General features: G+C 50.9%; 9 protein-coding genes across 9 annotated transcripts; 5 read left to right on the top strand and 4 right to left on the bottom strand.

The window, feature by feature from the left end:
* Positions 1–811: 811 nt before the first annotated feature.
* On the top strand, positions 812–1,129 carry TrAtP1_009811 (uncharacterized protein; the record flags this gene model as incomplete). Its single annotated transcript, XM_066114450.1, has 1 exon — positions 812–1,129. The coding sequence occupies one exon, from the start codon at positions 812–814 to the stop codon at positions 1,127–1,129; it is 318 nt and encodes a 105-aa protein (XP_065970546.1).
* Positions 1,130–2,101: 972 nt separating this feature from the next.
* On the top strand, positions 2,102–2,311 carry TrAtP1_009810 (uncharacterized protein; the record flags this gene model as incomplete). The annotated part of the gene is made up of 1 exon (XM_066114449.1): positions 2,102–2,311. One exon carries the CDS (start codon positions 2,102–2,104, stop codon positions 2,309–2,311), a length of 210 nt encoding a protein of 69 aa, XP_065970545.1.
* A 2,589-nt stretch (positions 2,312–4,900) lies between these two features.
* TrAtP1_009809 (uncharacterized protein) lies at positions 4,901–6,055 on the top strand (the record flags this gene model as incomplete). Its single annotated transcript, XM_014091142.2, has 1 exon — positions 4,901–6,055. One exon carries the CDS (start codon positions 4,901–4,903, stop codon positions 6,053–6,055), a length of 1,155 nt encoding a protein of 384 aa, XP_013946617.1.
* Positions 6,056–6,954: 899 nt separating this feature from the next.
* TrAtP1_009808 (uncharacterized protein) lies at positions 6,955–7,545 on the top strand (the record flags this gene model as incomplete). Its single annotated transcript, XM_014091143.1, has 1 exon — positions 6,955–7,545. The coding sequence occupies one exon, from the start codon at positions 6,955–6,957 to the stop codon at positions 7,543–7,545; it is 591 nt and encodes a 196-aa protein (XP_013946618.1).
* A 39-nt stretch (positions 7,546–7,584) lies between these two features.
* TrAtP1_009807 (uncharacterized protein) lies at positions 7,585–8,321 on the top strand (the record flags this gene model as incomplete). The annotated part of the gene is made up of 2 exons (XM_066114448.1): positions 7,585–7,823; positions 8,312–8,321. The coding sequence occupies 2 exons, from the start codon at positions 7,585–7,587 to the stop codon at positions 8,319–8,321; spliced, it is 249 nt and encodes an 82-aa protein (XP_065970544.1).
* A 443-nt stretch (positions 8,322–8,764) lies between these two features.
* Positions 8,765–13,540, bottom strand: TrAtP1_009806 (uncharacterized protein; the record flags this gene model as incomplete). Its single annotated transcript, XM_014091144.2, has 2 exons — positions 8,765–8,845; positions 8,909–13,540. 2 exons carry the CDS (start codon positions 13,538–13,540, stop codon positions 8,765–8,767), a joined length of 4,713 nt encoding a protein of 1,570 aa, XP_013946619.1.
* Positions 13,541–14,408: 868 nt separating this feature from the next.
* Positions 14,409–15,398, bottom strand: TrAtP1_009805 (uncharacterized protein; the record flags this gene model as incomplete). The annotated part of the gene is made up of 1 exon (XM_066114447.1): positions 14,409–15,398. The coding sequence occupies one exon, from the start codon at positions 15,396–15,398 to the stop codon at positions 14,409–14,411; it is 990 nt and encodes a 329-aa protein (XP_065970543.1).
* Positions 15,399–15,714: 316 nt separating this feature from the next.
* On the bottom strand, positions 15,715–16,575 carry TrAtP1_009804 (uncharacterized protein; the record flags this gene model as incomplete). The annotated part of the gene is made up of 3 exons (XM_066114446.1): positions 15,715–16,080; positions 16,156–16,420; positions 16,490–16,575. The coding sequence occupies 3 exons, from the start codon at positions 16,573–16,575 to the stop codon at positions 15,715–15,717; spliced, it is 717 nt and encodes a 238-aa protein (XP_065970542.1).
* Positions 16,576–16,779: 204 nt separating this feature from the next.
* On the bottom strand, positions 16,780–18,834 carry TrAtP1_009803 (uncharacterized protein). Its single transcript, XM_066114445.1, has 2 exons — positions 17,514–18,834; positions 16,780–17,451 (listed from the first exon to the last, which is right to left on the bottom strand). Exons 1-2 carry the CDS (start codon positions 18,642–18,644, stop codon positions 16,864–16,866), a joined length of 1,719 nt encoding a protein of 572 aa, XP_065970541.1. The 5' UTR covers positions 18,645–18,834; the 3' UTR covers positions 16,780–16,863.
* Between the last annotated feature and the right edge of the window lie 47 nt (positions 18,835–18,881).

Here is an 18,881-nt window from a genome sequence, read left to right as displayed (position 1 = left end):
GCAAGTTTCTTGGCTCCAATGCTGGCAACTAGCCCTGGCTCTCAATCCTTCAGTCTCATGATAATCTCACAGATGCGTGTTGATCCTATGACACTCAACGATGGCGAGTGTACTGAGCACCACGATGCGTATTGCAGATGCGTATCATTGCAGCTGATCCACTTGGGCGGCAAGGCTAGATTCCTTCCGGCATCGTCTGGGCCATGTCCGCTCTACAGCTCGTTTGAAGCACATGGCCAGCATTCTGGGGCTCGTGGCAAACTGCCGTTTCGGGCCTGGCCAGGGGATCGCGCATAAGATGGCTCTAGCCCAAAGGAGCACCTGGCAGTCCCATGGCTCACCACGCAAATAGCCTGAACGGTATAGCAGGTCTTACAGGTCAGCCGACTCTGGCTAGCATCAAGCCTATTCACGACTCTTGTGCCACATCTGGCAGATTATAAATATGGCGTTCCGCCAGCTGATGCAGTCCTCACCTGAACAGGAATGACGAGCCAGGAAAGCGATTGCTGGCAAGAGGACCGCAAGTGCAGCGAAAGAGGTGCACCTTGATTCCACGCCCGCTCAAGTCGCCAGGCAGCAACCAACGCATTCCGTACCGTGACCATGCAGTGAATCGAGCAAGTCCAAGGCCAAGGCGAACTGACAGATGTGAATGAGCCCGAAGCATGAGCGATCCGCCAAGCATTTCCAAGCGGCCCAATCAAGATTGCGCGTTTCCAGAGACAAGCGCGAGGATGCTTAATTAAAGAGACGGGCACAAGGGCCGATTCCAGCTCCTCCAACTGCCGAATCAATCCTGGGGCCGGCGATGGTGACTTCGGCATCGGCGCCGGTGCGCGGAGAGCGGAGTCAGCCTCACCAGGAACTGCCAAGCACAGCGGTGGTTGAGATGGATGCAGGGCAAGGCCGGTGCCTGCATCGCGGCATTCAAATGCTACAGCAACTGGCCCAGTCCGCTGCAGCGTCATCGCAATGTCTTTCCGGCGCCGAGGACGAGGAGCTTGCCGGGATGATGCCTTCAGAGGAGCCATGGCCCCATCGTTCCCCGCCTGGCCTGACTCGGATGCTTGTTTCTCGACTGGCACGAGCTGCGGCATTTGCTACAGTACTTGTGGTGGCATGGTGAGAGAAGGCATCTCAAAACCGTTCTGACGCTCAGATACCCGCATCGGCTTATACGGCGTATTGGAATGATGGCTGCCTGGCTGGGGCTAGACCACATGTATATTAGCAGCAGCTTCACGTAATTCCAGCTGTAGCGCCGGATGCGAGAGCCTCAAAAAGAACAAGGCTCCAGACCAGATGCCAGGAGAAGTTGACAGTACCCCGGATTTTCACCAATGATGAACAGTCGTTATACAAACAGGTTGATATCAAGGATGGGGTCAAATTAAGCGAGAGCAGTCTTATCAGTCAAGCTATACCGTGCACTCTATAGGTACATGTATGATGTGTCTTGTCATAGATGATCATTACAGCCTTCCCAGCGGCTTGCTTCATGGTCTACTTGCACTATTATTATCGCCACCATTGCTACTAGTGCAATCCTTGCAACTGCTTGCGTCAATGAACAATTCTTGGTATTTCCCAGGCGTTCCTACGCACATGCATGGATTACCAACTTTATTGCGCCCAGTGTACAAGGAGAATGTGTCTCCATCGCCCACTACATGCCCTGGGCGGCGATCCTGTCCGATCGTCGTCCTCCAGCACCAGCAGTGTCAAGGCAAAGGGGCATGACCCCCAGAAGACTATGGTGGTATATTCTTAAATAAACAGGCCCTCCAAGAGGAGCAGCAACCCGAGCAGCGTAGAGATGGATCCACCTGCGCGTTTCCTCCGATATGATTACATTTTGCTCCATTGACCCATGTCATATCAAGAACTTGACAGTAGCCCGTGTTTTTTCACTAGCAATAAACAGTTGTAATGATAATTCATCAAGATATACTAGGTACATATACATCCATCAACATATTCCAGGTACCTACCTACCTACCTATACATCTATCTCTCCATTATCCTTAAGTTGTACCTTATTACAGGTAAACTTTATTTACTTTCCAAACGTCTTGCGTCGCTTTCTACCATTGCTACCATGGCTACCATTGCTACCATTGCTATCATGGCTATCATGGCTATCATGGCTATCATGGCTATCGCTGAAAGAAATCTCCCTCCATCGCTTGCCAAATGCTCTAGGCAGCGATCCGACCACATCATCGTGCTCCAACACCAGCAGGGCTCCAAAGCGAGCTACAGCTCAATCAGCGTGAGAATTGATCCACCGGCGCAGTTCCTCGCTTAATGTTGCATTCCCCCCCCCCCCATTAGTCCGGTGTCAATTCAAGATGCTGAGAAGCCGTCAGCAAATGCGCTTGGAGGTGTTTGGAGCTGATTTTTCCTCAAAGAGACCTCATCGGTGCGCACGGGTTGGTGTAGTCGAGTAAACTTTGCTCCCATGCCCGACTGTTGGGAACGCTTTCTCAAATGCCTGATGCACCGAGTGGCGCTTCGGCGGCAACATCGCCCTCAACTCCGTGCAATGCTCCTTCTTCTCTGGCGGGTAGATGTATAGTGCGTAAAAATGATCTGTGATTATGGATAACTGGGCGCTTAGAAACATCAGTTTCCAAGAAAAAGCGAGGGGGCTCGGAGGCTTGAGTTGTTGGGCCAGAGACTTTGGGTTTGAGGTGGCGGAGATCTGAGATTAGGTCGGTAGATGGGCAGACTGAAAGATTCATTAAATACTAGTTTGCGCCATGATGATTCGTTATTCCAATGCGAAAACAGGCGAGAGACACATATGAATGGTGATGTGAAGCAAAAACAAATATGCAGAGAGGGCTGGAAAGAGAGAGAGTGAGGAAGGGGATCAAGAAGAGAAAACAAAAGAGGAAGAAGGGGTAAAGTCAGGAGTAGGTAGGTAAGTAAGTAAATATACCTAGTCCATGCATCACAGTGCGTGACGGCTGCGGGCAGTATTGAAATGGCTACGATTGCTTATTACTCTTGCTAGATACCCCTTTACGATGACTACTACTACTACTTGCATGGATGAAGGGGGGGTTGGCTCGCCTAGTACATCGTCAACTATCATCAAAGCAACAATGCCCAAGCGCTCATTAGAGAGCGAAATCCCCTCTCAGTACTTGGATCCAGCACACTCAAAAGGGGGCAGATATTTTGATGACTATAAGAAGGAGTGTGCAGTTACCAGAAAAAGTGTGCCGGATTGCTCCCCAGCCATAAATCTGATAAGCAGTCTCTGACTGAGTGAGGCTTCTGTGTGTACATGCATGTGGAGCAGCATCTCAAACCCGGCGGTGTTTCCCGGCAGCAACACAGCTTCCATTCAAGTCAGCCTTGATAATAGTGTCGGTTCCTTTCGGATCGCAGTAAAGCAAAGAGTCAGCTGCTGTCAACTCCTGTAATCTGCCGGGCGCGCTCAGAATCCAAGTTGGAGGTGTGGACTACCTCTCATAACCCAGGATGGCGTTGCTTCGGTTCATAAGAGGAATAACGGCCGCAAAATTCGACAACCAGCGCCTTCATTGACGGGGTCTCGTTTGCTTTTCCGACTTTTCCACATCCATCTTATTCATTAATTGTCATACAAATGAGATGTCCAACTCAACTACTGTGCGGCATTGAGCTGCTCCGCGCTAGACGCTGGGATTTGATGCAAAAAGGCATGATAGAATCCAGGCCTTGAGTATCAGCGCCATGACGCGCTAGATGGTGCTCAACGCCTTCTCTAAACGTCGCTAAAAAGGGTTCTCGAGACGGTGTTTTCCAAGTCGTCGCAAACCATATGCCGAGGGTTGATTGGCTAATATAGTAGTAGTCAGTCTGATACACGTACACTCTTTGTTGAAGTTGTTGCTGCAGACTTACTAAGTACTACAAGTACCTAGTAGAACCACTACCTAGGTAGTAGGTAAATAGTAGTAGTGGGTACGGAGTACAGGTAGGTACTATTATAGGAACCTAGGAACCCAGGGGTGTGTTTTTGGTGACCATTACCAGATGAACAGCGCTCAAGTTGGGGCTAAAGACCCGTTATTTATTTTGAACTACTTGTAATTTTGTATATTCCAGTGCATCACACTGCATTTTGGTGGGCCAGCGTGAGATCCGCTGAAGCTAGTATCCTAAACGGGACCAGTAAAGTGAAAATACCGCCCCGAATAGCAATACCCTTGTTTTTTAACCCTAAATTAGCGCTGTTCATCTGGTAATGATACAGTTAGGGGCCAAAAATTTACAAGCGGGAAAAAATAAAGACACACCAAGTTTAGGAGGGGATAATCTAACAGCTTTAATTTATAACAGCTGCTATAGATTTAAATATTATAAGTAAGTATTATAAAAATATAAAATATTCATGAATAACTATTAAATTTTCACTTTAATTACCTGCATATGTATTTTATAGATTTAATTATGAATTTTTAAAAAATATAACTTTTAGTGGTACATAGTATAGCGTCCACTGGCTTTTGGCCCATAACTGTAACTAAACCCCCCCCCCCCCCCGGGCTGGTAGGTAGGTAGTCCTACAAGTGCCGATCTCAAACAACTTAAAGTGTCAGTCATTGGAACCTCCAAGTCGACACTGCACGTCGGCTGTTGTTGCCGCTACCTCGTCACAAACTTTGGGCCAAAGTTGAGGTTGAAGTTGAGGCTGATGCGATGCAGTGAATCACGCACGCTAGCACCGCTTTCACGCTAAAGCCAATGGCATGCAGCGCTTTCCGTCTTCTCTTTCTTCTCTTCACTTTCCATTCATTCTGCTTTTTCCTGGCATAGCAACCATATCGTCTCCCCCATCTCAGTTGGATCCCGAAATCCAATCATTTCTCGCATTCCATCGAGCAAGCTAGAACAGAGCATCATGGATCATCCTCCCGACCCGCCTATCAAAGACGACCTCAAGCCGGGCTTGCCATATGTTCCTGGCGCCGTGTTGAAAATCCAACAATGCATGCCTCATCCCCCGTTTGGATTCATGTATCGCGATATGACTTCTCGCGTCGAGCGCATGTTCCCCTGGAAGCAATTCGATACAGCCAGCCGCTTCTGTCTTCAATATCCGCCGCTCCAAGGCAAACCCATCGCCAATCCAGAAACGCGCACCATAGTAATCGACAGCCAGATCAGGTGTGGCGATGGCCGTGGCGCTCAAGTCGTCAAGTGTCATTTCGAGGACGGCGAGACACCGCTTGTCGCCAAAATCTACGATCCACTATACTACCTGTGGGACATGGACGACATTACCTACAATGCAGACTTGGAATTCACCAACGAAGCCGCGGCGTTTGTGACATTGCAAGACATGGACAAGGAGCACACTGTTGGCTACCCTCGGGTGCGAGAAGCTCTGAAAGGGTCAATACCACGATACTATGGGAGCTATACCTGGGAAAGCCAACTACTGGACGGTCAACGACGAGACGTGCGCTTGATCTTGATGGAGTACTTTGCTTTCCCCAGTATGCGGTCCATCATCACAGAGGGTAGAGTTGAAAGCATACCGGCCCAAGTTAGGATGCAGCTGCTAGCGAGAGCCTTTGAGATATACGCCTGGCTCGGGTTCTACGGGGTCAACCAGCACGATTTCGCGCCGCGCAACATCATGGTAGACCCAGACAAAGGTCGCGTCGTTCTCTTAGATTTCAGCATCGCAAAGATCCGAGGTCTTTACAACTCCAAGTGGTCCGCTCCCCAGGGCAAACCTCCACCAACCAATCCCAAGCATCCACTTCACCTATTCAAAGGTACATGGGCATTAATGGATGGGGAAGGCTGGGTACCCAAACATTTATATTCCGCTCAGGCGCGATATGACTGGTTTCTTGCCCAATGGCCCGACCTCACGATGTTCCAGCCTCCTAACTGGTTTTGGTACAATGTACATGAGCCAAGTTTGCGAAAAGCAATAGAGAGAGAGAAGGCAGAGGCAAAGAAAAGGGAAGACGAGGCAGAAATGAAGGAGAAGAAACGGCCAGTTCAAAAGGCTAAAAGGAGAAGAAAGAAACGTAATTGGTAGCTCTGTTTCTCAGACGAAATATTTGTAAATTTAAAAAAAAAAAAAAAAAAAAAAAAAAAAAAAGAGGCTGCATGGACAGAATCGCAGACGATACAATATACGTGCAAGTTCAACCTAATGATTGTTCAAACTCTACCTGCTGCCACTAATATGGAAGCCGCTCACCGATACCCGCAGAACTATGAGAAGAAGATATTGTACTGTCTCTGAGTCAATTTGATATGCGAGCAAGACCAAGAGGGATCTTTAACATTGGAGACCAAGTAGACCACGCCAGCTCAACTTTCACAGCAAACATAGTGTGTGTCTGGGGCTCGCTTTTCTTTGTATCAGTGATGGCGTAATTTCATCTACCTACCTATCAGCTTCGTTCGATAGCTCTGCCATGCATTTTCTTGAACCGATCCGGTAGATATTTCACATATAGTTACCATATTGAAGACTCAACGGGATTTTGCTTCGGCTGCCTCTATTGAGACCCATTGTGAATGTCAATAGCGTAGTGCCTGCAGAGCTCATCACAATAGGCAGGTGGCTGAATAGACGTCCAAGTTCGCCTTTGTATTGTGAATTTCACCGTGATGTATTGTGGGCCTTGCTTTTGTGAGATGCGTCAATCAGTGATGGTAACATGGGATGAAGCTATTCTGAATACACAACCATTAGTATTGTGCTTCGCTTCGCTTCCGTGAGAGGCAGTGCTGCAACAATGGCGATTCACAGCGAGCAGTTGACCATGTGCAATTTGCAACAATAGGCATAGCTGTGATTCATTGCAAGCTCTTGGTTATATATATATATCCCACCTTTTCCTTTTCGTATCCTTACTCCCCCGTCCTTGTTCGTGTTTCTCCTTGGCCATCGTTTTTTATCATTCCACTCAGCCAACAGAAACAGACATGGCTCCTACAAGCATTTACCAGTCTTTCAGCGAACCAGTATACCGCCCCAACTCTCCAGACACGCACCATATCGCACACACATCAGGCGAAACAACCAGGAATTCCGAGCCTCCGCTTTTCTTGCTAGAGGTCAATGCCTCTGCATGGGCGCAGCTGGCGAATCCCATATTAAGACAACATGAGCAGGACCTACAGACCATCTTTTTTCCGACTCGAGAAACCAGTGCAATCTACGACACAGAGGGGGATGTCGTTGCAGGCGCAACGCTGGAACTCACTCACCCTGTCAACGTGGTATTGAGTGCACATATGCCATCGCTCTTATACGGTAGCGAGGCGTCCAAAGCCACAGCTCGTGCGGACAGAGTCTACTTCAAACAAAATCCGGGCCAAGAGAAGAGGTTTTACGCCGTTTTGGACTACAAGAGAGTGTCCGTCATCATTGAGGAAGAATTCCGAGCCAAGATTGCCAGCAGCCACACAACCTTTAAAAGGTACATGGAGAGGGGCAGGGACAACAGTGAATCGCAAGAAGAAGACGGTCATGTTACCAACGCCGAAACACTCCTCAAACAGGGCGTTCACTAGTCCAAGGCTTACAACACACCGTTTGTCGCCTTCTTTGACATGCGGACACTTGTTTTGCTGGTGTTTGTCAGCCGCGAGGAATGCGATGGTGGCGAGTACGCCTATGTGAGCCTGATAGAGGAGCCGGAGAGGATGAGGAGGGCTTTGCTTGGGTTCTTGAGCCTCGCCGTATCCCACAAGAACATGGACGAGTATGAATGGAAAGGGAAACTATTGTCTAGAGAGCAGCGCGGGTGGTTCTCGTCTATACGAAGGGCATGGGTTTCTAATTCACGACGGTCAGATCGAATCAGTGCGCGAAACATGTAGATGGGACAGACGTCCACTTTTAGTTAGGTAGATGCAACCGAGCCGGTACTCGTTTCTTCTATCGGAATACACATCTCATTCACTTCACCATGATTTTTCTCAGCTGCGAAAATGACCAATATGTCTTGTAAAAAAAAAAAAAAAAAAAAAAAATCATCGGCTTCGGTTTACTGACTCCAAACGTTTCTATATAAAGGCATTTTCAAATGCTTCTGAATCTTTGGAGAAATTTTTGTACCTAGGACGAGGCTCTCAACGCCCGTATCAAATCCGTTTGCTTACCCGTCATTTTTTTTTTTTTTTTTTTATTATTCTAGAGTTCCATCATATTTTAGCTATCCCAAAAAAAAAATTAAAATTGACTCTGCATACATGCACCTACCTGGGTCCATATATGCACTGGTAAAGCGACAAATGTCGTACACGAGTGACGACAATTGACGACAATTGACGACAGCCCGAAATGAAACGGCCTCTACCTCTACTGGCACTATTACATCCCCCCATCTTGGTTACATACTGATAGTACGTAGGTAGGTACTCTTATGATATCCAAACAGTCCAATTCCAATTCCAGTCTTTCATCCTCATCTCAGCTGTGTGGCCTTTGTACCTACATGTGCGGTATCACGGGGCGTGATTCACTGCACACCAGCCTCAAAGTTCTCACAGTACGGCAACGCGCAGCTTTGTGGGGGCAACCATGACAATACATAGTATCTATGCGACTGTCCTTAATTCAAAAAGCACAACAAACATTCTCATGTTGATAAATGTCCTATATAGGAAAAAGGGGAAAGATGGGAGGTCAAATACCTCTCTAATTCTCATCCAAAAAAGAAACGAAGAATATATAAACTTTTTTTTCCTTATACTGCTTTTTTTCTAACTTCACAGCAGCGTTCAAAGTCTACTGAGCTGCCGCCTCCTTTCCAACAACAGCATCCAAAGCATCGCTAAACAGCGGCTTGATACCATTCCAAGTCTCAAACTGCACAAAAAGACACATTAGTAATATTCGAGAAAGAAAAAGCCAATCAAGCAATCAACATACCTGGTACCACCCCTGCGCAGCAAGAACCTCCAACCCCAGAATCGTCGTCCACCCACCCACCTTCTCCGCAATCTGAATCACCGGCGTCTGCGGCGGGTGATACGCCATCTCCAGCAAAACCCTGCTCTGCCCCTCTCCGGAAGCAGTAGCAGCAGCAGGCTTCAACGCAGCGCCGAGAATCTCCCCAACGCCGCCGTCAATAGGCCTATCCGCAGGAACAGTGCTAATGCTCACAACAGGCTTGCTCGCGAGCTTCTCGGCATCAGCAGCGCTAGCAACACTCTGAATGTCATACTCGGCCGGGAAGCTCGACGCAAGAGCCTGAACCTTTTGGGCATCTCGGCCAATAACATAAATGGGCTTGAAGCCCAAGGCGTTCAAGGCAAAAATGGCAGCTCGGCTAGTTCCTCCAGTGCCAATGACAGCAGCACTGGCATCACCAGCCTGCGTCCTGACACCCGCCTTGCGAAGCACGTGAACCATGCCCTTCCAGTCAGTGTTGTCGCCAATCAACCGCTGGCGACCCAAAGACTCATCAGCCACGGGAACAACCGTGTTGACGGCGCCAATAACCTTGGCCGCATCCGTCAACTCATCCAAATGAGCCATGATATCCTGCTTCAGCGGAATCGTAACCGACGCACCGCCAAAGTCCGCAGCGCGAAGCACCTCCACAACATCCTCAACCTTGTCCGTCTCCAACCGCTGGTAATGATGCGGCAGGCCAGTCTGCCCAAAGAGGGTGTTGTGCAGCGCCGGCGACCGCGACTTGGAAATCGGCTTACCAAACAGGTAAAAGTTGCGCGGCTCAATCTCCCCCAGCAGAGACAGGCCCTGTCGGATCTCAGCTGCGGACAGCTGTCCGGGTGCAGCCTTGAAGGGAAGAGCAGGGTGCGAGACGGGAGTGAGGAAGCCGTTCAGCACACGGCTGAGCTTGCCAGCAGAGCCCATGTTGAGGGCAATAATGGGCGTTGGCTGGGCCGCCAGCATCCTGGACTTGAATCGGATCAAGTCAAAGTTGTCGTCGACGCTTCTGGCAGTGCCAACCAGCTTAATCACATCGCCATACTGCAGTGCCCTGTTGTAAGCCGCAATCCAAGACGCATTCTTCCATGACAGAGCACCAGCAGGATCGTGGTGGGACGTGATGATGACAGAGCTTCCGCGGTTATCTCTAACCTCCTGCATAATCTCATCCGTCGACGTCACCTCAAGATCAATGTACTCCACGCCCATGCGAAGAGCCAAACGGTAGAGCTCCAGACGCAGCTCATTGTCGTTATCGGGGAATTTTCCGCCCTGAGACTCGCTTCGGACCGTGAAAATGATGGGCTTTCCAGTTACATATCGCAGCAACGACACCTGCTTCATGACGGCCTCGGGCTGTACATCATGCAAAAGATCCACACGCAGCTCCACCGCATCGCTATCAGCAGTGACGCGAGGTAAAATGTCCACCGCGGCGCTGAGGTCAGGCAACGTCAAAGAAACAAAGAAGCTATGTTTCTTCTTGGAGACGGTCTCAAGAGTCTTGGACTTTCCCGAAATCACCGAGATGAACTGTGAAAAGTCGTCGGGAATCTCAGACGTAGTGGCATCCTGTGAGTGCGGGCTGTAGTAGAGCATGTTGCTGCACTCCCTGTACCAGGGCTTCCTGCGCTCGTAAACCTCCCGGATCTCGGCCGTGTAAGCCGGTCTTGTCTTATCTTGAAGCAGGTAGTTGACAACCTGATCAGTATCACGGTGGACCAGCAGCACAAGACCGCCGTTAGCACCGTACGACTTGAGGACTTCGCGAGCAGCCGGGGTCTCGACAATGCCACCTCCGCATGAAAAGACATATCCCTTCGGATGAGCCTCGATAACATTGCGCAAAAGCGCCAGCTCATCCTCACGGAATCCCTCCCAGCCTCGAGGGCCTTGAACAATCTCCGGAATAGTCGTGCCGCTTCGTCGTTCCAGCTCGTGGTCCAGATCGATAAACTTCCAACCAAGAGTCTTTGCAACCCACTTACCAGCAGTAGTCTTTCCGGCTCCCCTCATGCCAACAACGAAAATGGAGCGCTGGACATTAGCAGAAGTCTTGGGCTTAGCCTCACGGCTGCTCTCAGTATCAACACCCGCCAGCGTTGCCTTGAACGACTGAGCCAAGACATCCCACCAGCCAGGCCAGGTCTTGCCAACACACTCTCGCTCAGTGACCAAGACAGGGCCGGGGGCCGCAAGAGACAAGACACTGAAGCTCATGGCAACACGGTGGTCGTCGTAGCAGTGAATGCTCTCAGTAGGTGTTACCAGGCTATCCCTGGACTTGCCAATAATCTGAATACCGTCTTCGAGCTCATTGCAGAGCACGCCGAACTTGGCCAGCTGGTCCTTCATGGCCAGAATACGGTTGCACTCCTTGACTCGCTGGTTGGCAATTCCAACAATCTCAGTCGTTCCCGTAGCCACCGCCGCCAAGACAGTAGCGGTAAGGAAAGCATCCGTCATGGTCGTCATGTCGACACTCGGCAGGGCCTTGAGGGCTCCATCCTTGGGACCCGTGACGGTAGTAGAGTAGTCGTCCTGGTGAACCTCGCATCCCATCGGCTTGAGGATCTTGACAGCAAACTGGGCGTCTCCCTGAAGGGACTTGGATCCAATATTGGGAATAGTGCAAGTGGTTCCGGAAATGGCAGCCACAGCCAGCGGGTAAGTGGCAGAGCTGGCGTCACTCTCAACAATGTACTCGGCAGGGTTCTTGTAAACGCCCTGGGGAATGTGGTAGGTGTCCGGTTCATCCGCAGAGGGAGTGACTTCAATGCCAAAGGACTTCATCATGGAGATGGTCATGTCAATGTATGGCTGAGAAATGGGCTTGCCTCCAACCAGGCGCAGAGTAACGGCCTTTTTGGCATAAGGAGCGGCCATCAGGATGGAAGACACATATTGAGAGGAAACAGTGGCTGCAAGCTCAATCTCTCCTCCCTCCAGGCCAGCCGAGGCATTGATTCGCAGAGGAAGACTCTTCTCCCGCTCAAGGTAGTCGATGGCAACGCCATTGCTGCGTAGGGCGTCAACAAGGGGCCCAATTGGTCGTGTCTTCATTCGCGCATTGCCAGTCAGCACAGTAGTCGTAGCAGTGCTAGTGGGAGCACATAGCGCCGCGACAGTAGTCAAGAAACGCGACGCAGTTCCCGCGTTGCCAATGTACAAAGGCTCATCAGAAGCCTTCAACTGGCCGCCGTTGCCTTCGACAACCAAGAGCTGGCCGCCCTCTTCCCACGAGTAAGACGTGCCTCCGAGGGTGGAAATGGCAGAAAGCATAAACTCGGTGTCGTCTGAGTGAAGCAGGTTCCGGACTCGGCAAGAACCAGTACCGAGAGCAGCGAGAATCAGGGCTCGGTTGGAAATACTCTTGGATCCGGGGGGTGTAACGGTGAGTTTAAGATCGCCGGGAATGCCGGGCGTCACCTCGGTAGAATCAGAGAGGACAATTCTGATATCCCGGTCCTCCACAGAGCTGGCCTTTGCCTCGTGTGTCTTGCCAATCGCCGACAGCAGCACAATCTTCTTTTGCGCGCCGTCGTTCTTCTTATCCACGCCCATCTTCTTCAGCAGCACGTCCACAGGGCACTTCTTGCCAGCAGTCAGGTTGACGACTCGCTTGTCCTTGACAGACGTCGGCAGTCCATAGGAGGCAATGCACTTTTCAAGTCTGGCAACCGCCTCGGGTCGCAGCACGCCCAAGAATCGAGCCAGCTCTGCCTCCTTGACCATGCCAATAGCCACGGCCTCTCCATGCAGCAGCTGGGGAGTAAGCAGCGCCTCGATAGCGTGGCCAATGGAGTGGCCAAAATTGAGCAAGTTGCGAAGGCCGCCCTCTCGCTCATCCGAAGAAACAACCTCTGCCTTGACTCCAGCCGAGCCAATGACGATGCGTCTCAGCACATCCTTGATGGGCTGCAGACGGCCCTGGCCCTTGGAACGAACACTCGACAGAATAGTCGCCGCCGACTCTTCCAAAACCGTAAACTCCTTCTCGTTCCAGATGGCCGCAGTCTTGATAACCTCGGCCATGCCATTGATAAACTCGCGCACGGGCAGCGTCTCCAGAAACGCAAGATCAATGAAGATCCGCCGCGGCTGCCAAAACGCCCCCACGAGGTTCTTCCCCATCGGCGTGTCAATCGCAGTCTTGCCGCCAATCGACGAGTCCACCATGGCCAGCAGCGTCGTCGGCACCTGGACGAAGCGCACGCCGCGCATAAACGTGGCCGCCACGTAGCCAATCATGTCGCCAATGACGCCGCCGCCCACGGCAATAATGACCGTGTCGCGCGTGCACTGCTGCGACAGCAGCCAGTCCTCAATCTCGGCCTTTGTCTCGCGGCTCTTGGACGCCTCGCCGGGCGGGATCTTGTAGGTGAGCAGCCGCGCATTCTCGTTGGCCTTGGAGGTCTCGAACCGCTGCTGGAACGCCGGCACGTACGTGTCAAAGAGGTTCGTGTCGGTGATGAGCACATACGTCGACGAGGCCAGGTTCTGCGTCAGATCCTGCACAATGTAGTTGGGCCACAGCGCATGGTCGACGACGATGTTGGGCTCGCCCAGGATGGAAATCGTGTGCGGGGCTTTTGCGTCCGCCATTGTTGCGATTGCTCGAGGCGCGCTTCCGCCTCCAGAGCCTGTGTTGGAGTTGGATGAGGTCGATTGCCGAGTTCTGGCTCTGCAAAGCCGCCGCAGAGATGGGCAGAAGCAATGGCGTTGCTGGGGTTTTCAATTTTCTCGTCACTCCAGGCCTCGAAAATCTTGGTGGGGTGAGCTTGTCAGGTTAGTCTAGGCGTTATGCAGCTCATCGAGTCACACCCGATATCGGCAAATATGCTAAATTTAGGTAGTAGATTGGTTGCTGCAAATCGAATCGCCCAACTGACAGATCCGTCAGACTAGACTAGCAACAAGCGTCCGTCTTTATTCTCGCCGCTTGGTTGCAATACTACTGATATGTATATAAATGCATGGAATCACCGTCTTGAATGCATAGAACTCAATGGAAAATTCGTCATCCACGCCTAGCAAGGATCCAATTCGCAACATGCTCATTGCTGAGAATCCCGAGCCTGTCCGAGCCCAGTTGCTTACGTAGGATTCGCAACTCAGAGTGAGAGAGGAACGACAATTTTTACCTTCAAGGCTGACGGCCGGATGCAATGCAACATCACGTCTGACAGGAGAGTGGATGACGGGATGCATGTGTGTAAAAGCCGGTGTAGGATTGGTATCAAGGTTAAGCGAGAGTAAAACGCCGATTGGTGCAGTCTTTTGATATCATCTTTTAGTGTACAGAGGATGTGTTGTGTCCATGATGAGTCCATCTAGCGCTCGAGTTGCCGTATACACAAGAGTTGTATATGCCTCCATATTTACAGTCATGCCTAATCAATCACTCCGCCATGACAAGCATAGTATCCCAAAGAACAAGGAATAGAAAAAAATCACAGCTCAAATCAGTTAATCATGGCAATTGAGCCTCCAATGGGCTTCTCTCCGATCCAACAAGCGCCCCTGTAGACGACCCTTGGCGTCGAATGTAAGCAAGCAATCGAATGCATCCGGAAGGGGTTACACCCTCTGCGCGACGAGCCTGCGCGAGAGTCTCGGGCCGCGTCCGCCTCAGGACTTCCTTTTCCGACAGGGCCAGGCCCGGGATGCCATCGTAGTCCAGGTCCAGCGGCAGCCGGATGTTTTCGTCATTGACAAATTGTCCGCGCTCGGCTGCCTGCATCTTGATATAAGGGGCGTAAGCTGCTTCAATGACAACCCTCTCTCGAATGCGCGCCGGGTAGTTGAGAATCTCGGGCACGACTGAGCTGAGCTGGTCCAGCTGGATGCGCTCTCCAGTGTTGGAGAGCCTCAGCATGTCGATGCCGGTGCGGCGCTGCGAGCTCCTCTTCACCTGGAATCCTGCTTGGTTCCATTCCTCTGGCGCCAGAGACACGGCGCCTAGCGATTTGGTGAGATCGAGAATCTGCTGCTTCTCGTCTGAGAAGACGCTCCATCTGTGGTCAGAGACGACGCCCCACTCGCGTCCCTTTTGCGTCAGTCGAAGGTCAGCATTATCCGCTCTAGCCGCCATTCGAAACTCGCTTCTCGATGTGAACATGCGGTAAGGCTCTGTAACGCCTTTGGTGATTAAATCGTCAATCATGATTCCGATGTAGCCATCAGATCTAGATAACGAGGCGCCGGGTAAGCCCAGAGCAGATCGCCCGGCATTCATACCGGCGATAATTCCCTGGCCGGCAGCCTCCTCATAGCCTGTAGTGCCGTTGATCTGCCCTGCTAGATAGAGTCCATCAATCGCCTTTGTTTCAAGGGTAGACTTTAGGCCTCGAGGGTCAACATAGTCGTATTCTACTCCGTAGCCAGGCTGCAGCATCTTGACTTGCTCCAAGCCTCGTATTGAGCGCAGTACTTGCTCCTGCGCTTCAGCGGGGATCGTCATGGATAGTCCATTGGGGTATATGATTGGGTTGTCAAAGCCTTCTGGCTCAAGCCATACAATGTGCCGTTCCTTGTCTGCAAATCGAATGACTTTTGATTCCAACGAAGGGCAATATCTCGGGCCCTTGACGGTTTCACGAATGTGAATGGATTTGTCCAAGTTGTCTTGAACAATCTTGTGCGAAGCGTCATTTGTGAATGTGATGCTGCAGGTGAGTTGGTCTCGAACGGCCACCTCTGTATTCAGGTAGCTGAATGGAGCTGGGGGGTTGTCGCCAAACTGCTGTTGAAGTATATCAAAGTTGATGGACGCCTTATCAAGTCGCGGTGGAGTTCCCGTCTTCAGCCGCCCCAGCTGAAAGCCTGCGTCCCGCAGTGATTTGCTCAAGCCCGTTGTCGCCGCCTCTCCAATGCGGCCTGCCGGATATGCCTCCAGCCCAATGTGTATTTCGCCCCCCCAGAAACGTTCCCGTAGTGATGACTACCCGTCCAGTTTGTAGAATTTCGCCATTTTCTAACCGCACACCAGCAATGGCGCCTTTTGATCCCTCAGCAGAGCCTTTGTTCTCTGTCAAGACGATATCCGACACGCTCTCGAGGACAATCGATAAGTTTGGATATGATTCGAGCTCGCTTCTCATGTACTTTTTGTATAAATCTCGGTCAATCTGCGCTCGGGGGCCCTAATGGTAGCAAATACGTTAGCATTAGACTCGAACAAATCGTATCTCTCGTGGAATACAATCGAAAATACATACCCACACAGCTGGTCCTTTTCTGCGGTTCAGCAGATGGAACTGGACACCAGCCTTGTCGATAATCCTCCCCGCCAAGCCGTCAAGGGCATCAATCTCTCGAATGATTGTCCCCTTGCCGATTCCTCCAAAGCTCGGATTGCAGGAGCATGTTCCCAGATTATCGAGCTTTGGCGTAACCAGGGCCGTCCGCGCACCGGCTCTCGCAGCAGCAGCACAAGCCTCGGCGCCGGCATGGCCACCTCCTATAACGACAACATCGAAGGCTCTGCAAAAAAAAGGACGTTTAGTAGTCTGTTTGTTCACTCTGTGGTCTCTTGAAAAAGATGCTTCGCACCTGTGATTGTCTGTGACTGTGGCAAACCGACGATGCCTGAGAATTGGTCGCCAGTGAAATGATCGTGGACGCAATAAAGCACTCATTTCACATGAATATCGTCAATCACCTATATCATACACTCCCCCCGTAGAAATCATGATGCGTCAAGTCTTCTTGTAATTGCTAGAGGCAGTGTCGCAATAATTTTTATCGATAGCTCCCCATATGTGCATATGTGCGATAAGTGCATATGACGTATTTCTCTGCTTCAGCACTTCGACGTATCAAATGCTACTAATCGCAGCTGTTTCACTTCCACAATTGATAGCATTTAGATTATTATCATATATTATATATTCATAGCCGCATGGCCTCACATCTTCTATAACCCCTCAAGACCAAGAGGACACCGCATCCTCAACCTCTTCCAAAAACGTAGCCGTATTATGGACTGTTGTGCCGCCAAGAACCACACGCACACCAGGCATCGTAGCGTTCACTCCAGCAATCATCTTGGCCTCTTCATACGTAACGCCTCCCACCATGAAAACAATAATGTCTTGCGGCTTATCTCTAGTAGGGACGCTGTCTTCGACGAATGGATACTGCTGGTCTTTTAATCGACCCTTGATGAGATTCTGCAGAGTGCCCTCCAACAGCGAGCTGTGTTGTGTGTAAACGTTTTCCACGCCCTTGAGGCCTTTGAAGCGGTTTGCCGTGCCGGAAAATATACCGGCCGAGTCAAATATGTCTGAGATACCGCCCCGGGCGTCTGACGTATGTAATGAAGAGTGATAGGTCAAGACCTTTTTAACTAGATCCGACTGTCTCGGGGATACGTTGCCAGCCGCAACGAGAAGATCCATGAGCATGGGCAGTGCGCTTGAAGGATGCTTCTGGTAGCGCAGGGCGTATAGAGCTACCACCCCGACTTTGCTCCCCGCTGGTACATTGGGGTTTTGAATGACTTTTTGTATGGCCTGCGTGAATGGTCAGTAAATGCGTCATCATAGGTAATTATCGAGACTGAGGCCTTCGTTACCTTGAGGTCAGAGGCGTGGTTGTCGTTGCAAGCCAAGCTCTGCTCGAGCTCACTAACTTCCAGCAGGCTCTCCGCGGCAACTCTCCGACTGAGCTCAGAGACAAGGGTAACGTGCTTGCTGACGTTGCCTGAGAGCTTCCGAAACTCTGGATACTCCTCGATAAACCGCTTCATATCGGATATCGATTCGATGTTGGCATTATTCTTTGTTTTTGACTGGTACTGCTCGACGTATTCTTTGATGGTTCCGCCCAAGTCACCAAAGTTTAGAAACATGTTCTTCTTGAAAAAGGGATCCTGGTCTTGAGATAGAACAATTTCCTTCAGTTCAGGCCGGATATCTGGGACATCACTGAGGTCGACTCGGCCATTTTTGATGCCAAGAAGACCATGAACCATGGCTTGATAGGTCCACTGGGTAAGTAAGGGCGTTATCGGATCCTCCCTACGATCCAGGATGAGCAGCAGCGGAGGTGTATCAACTTTGCGGAAATCAAATAGCTGGTCTTCTTTTGTCATCAAGTAGCGCACTTCGGAAGCTAATTTGGTAGCAAGAGAGCTGCTCTTTTCGTAGCGGATCAACGGCTTCTTCTTGAGGGAGAGAAGAACAGCTATGAGACCCTCGGAGCAGCGTTGTAGCGAATCGGGATTCCACTTATCGGGGCTGCCGGCCCATATTCTTTGCTGCGGGAGAGACATGTTGAAGCTGAATAAGTCCGGGTTGATGACGATGTAGTCGGCAAAGTGCTCCTGCACGACCTTGACGACTTCGTGATCGTCCGCCTCGGCAAGCCGCTCGAGCGCAGACTTCTTCGCTACGTTGGTGAAGAACAAGTAATACTCCCCATACTTTGGGTCCCGGAGCTCGTCTATGAGCAGCTGAATGGTCTCCGATGAAGGCCGCACCAGGCAGATACACCGAAGATGGCGCATCTTCTCCCGTGCGGCATTGTCCAGGCGGTCGATGAGGTAGATCTCATAGTCCAGCAGCGCGGACTGCGTGATGGACGTTGAGACGATGGAAATGGTCTCCTTGTCCAGCAGCAGGACCTTCATTTTCGAGGATGACGAGTCGCCCGAGGCCAGCATCATCTTGGACAAGTAGCCCGAGACGGCCTGAGAGACATCCATGATGACGAAGATATCGCTGGGTCGCCGGCTACATCATATCACGCCGCACACAATCCAAGCTCGCTCGCTGCGACCAAGAGGCTGCCTGTGATCCAGAAGCTGCTGAGAGGGTATCCGATCTGCGAGTTTAGCTAAGATGCTGCTATCGGCAAGCTGGAGCCAGGCTGGAGACGTGGTACGGGATATGGAGGAGTGACCTCACTCGGAAGAACAGGTAAGAGGGAGCTGCGAAACTAG

This window comes from Trichoderma atroviride, chromosome 5, assembly GCF_020647795.1.
Source record: "Trichoderma atroviride chromosome 5, complete sequence".
NCBI classification, from domain to species: domain Eukaryota; kingdom Fungi; phylum Ascomycota; class Sordariomycetes; order Hypocreales; family Hypocreaceae; genus Trichoderma; species Trichoderma atroviride.
This window is presented reverse-complemented; position numbering and strand designations above follow the sequence as displayed.

Coding starts and splice junctions, on each gene's coding strand:
- TrAtP1_009803 (XM_066114445.1), bottom strand. CDS start 18,644: ATGGATGTCTCTCAGGCCGTCTCGGGCTACTTGTCCAAGATGATGCTG. Junction 17,452..17,513: donor ACCACGCCTCTGACCTCAAG/GTAACGAAGGCC, acceptor CCATTCACGCAG/GCCATACAAAAAGTCATTCA.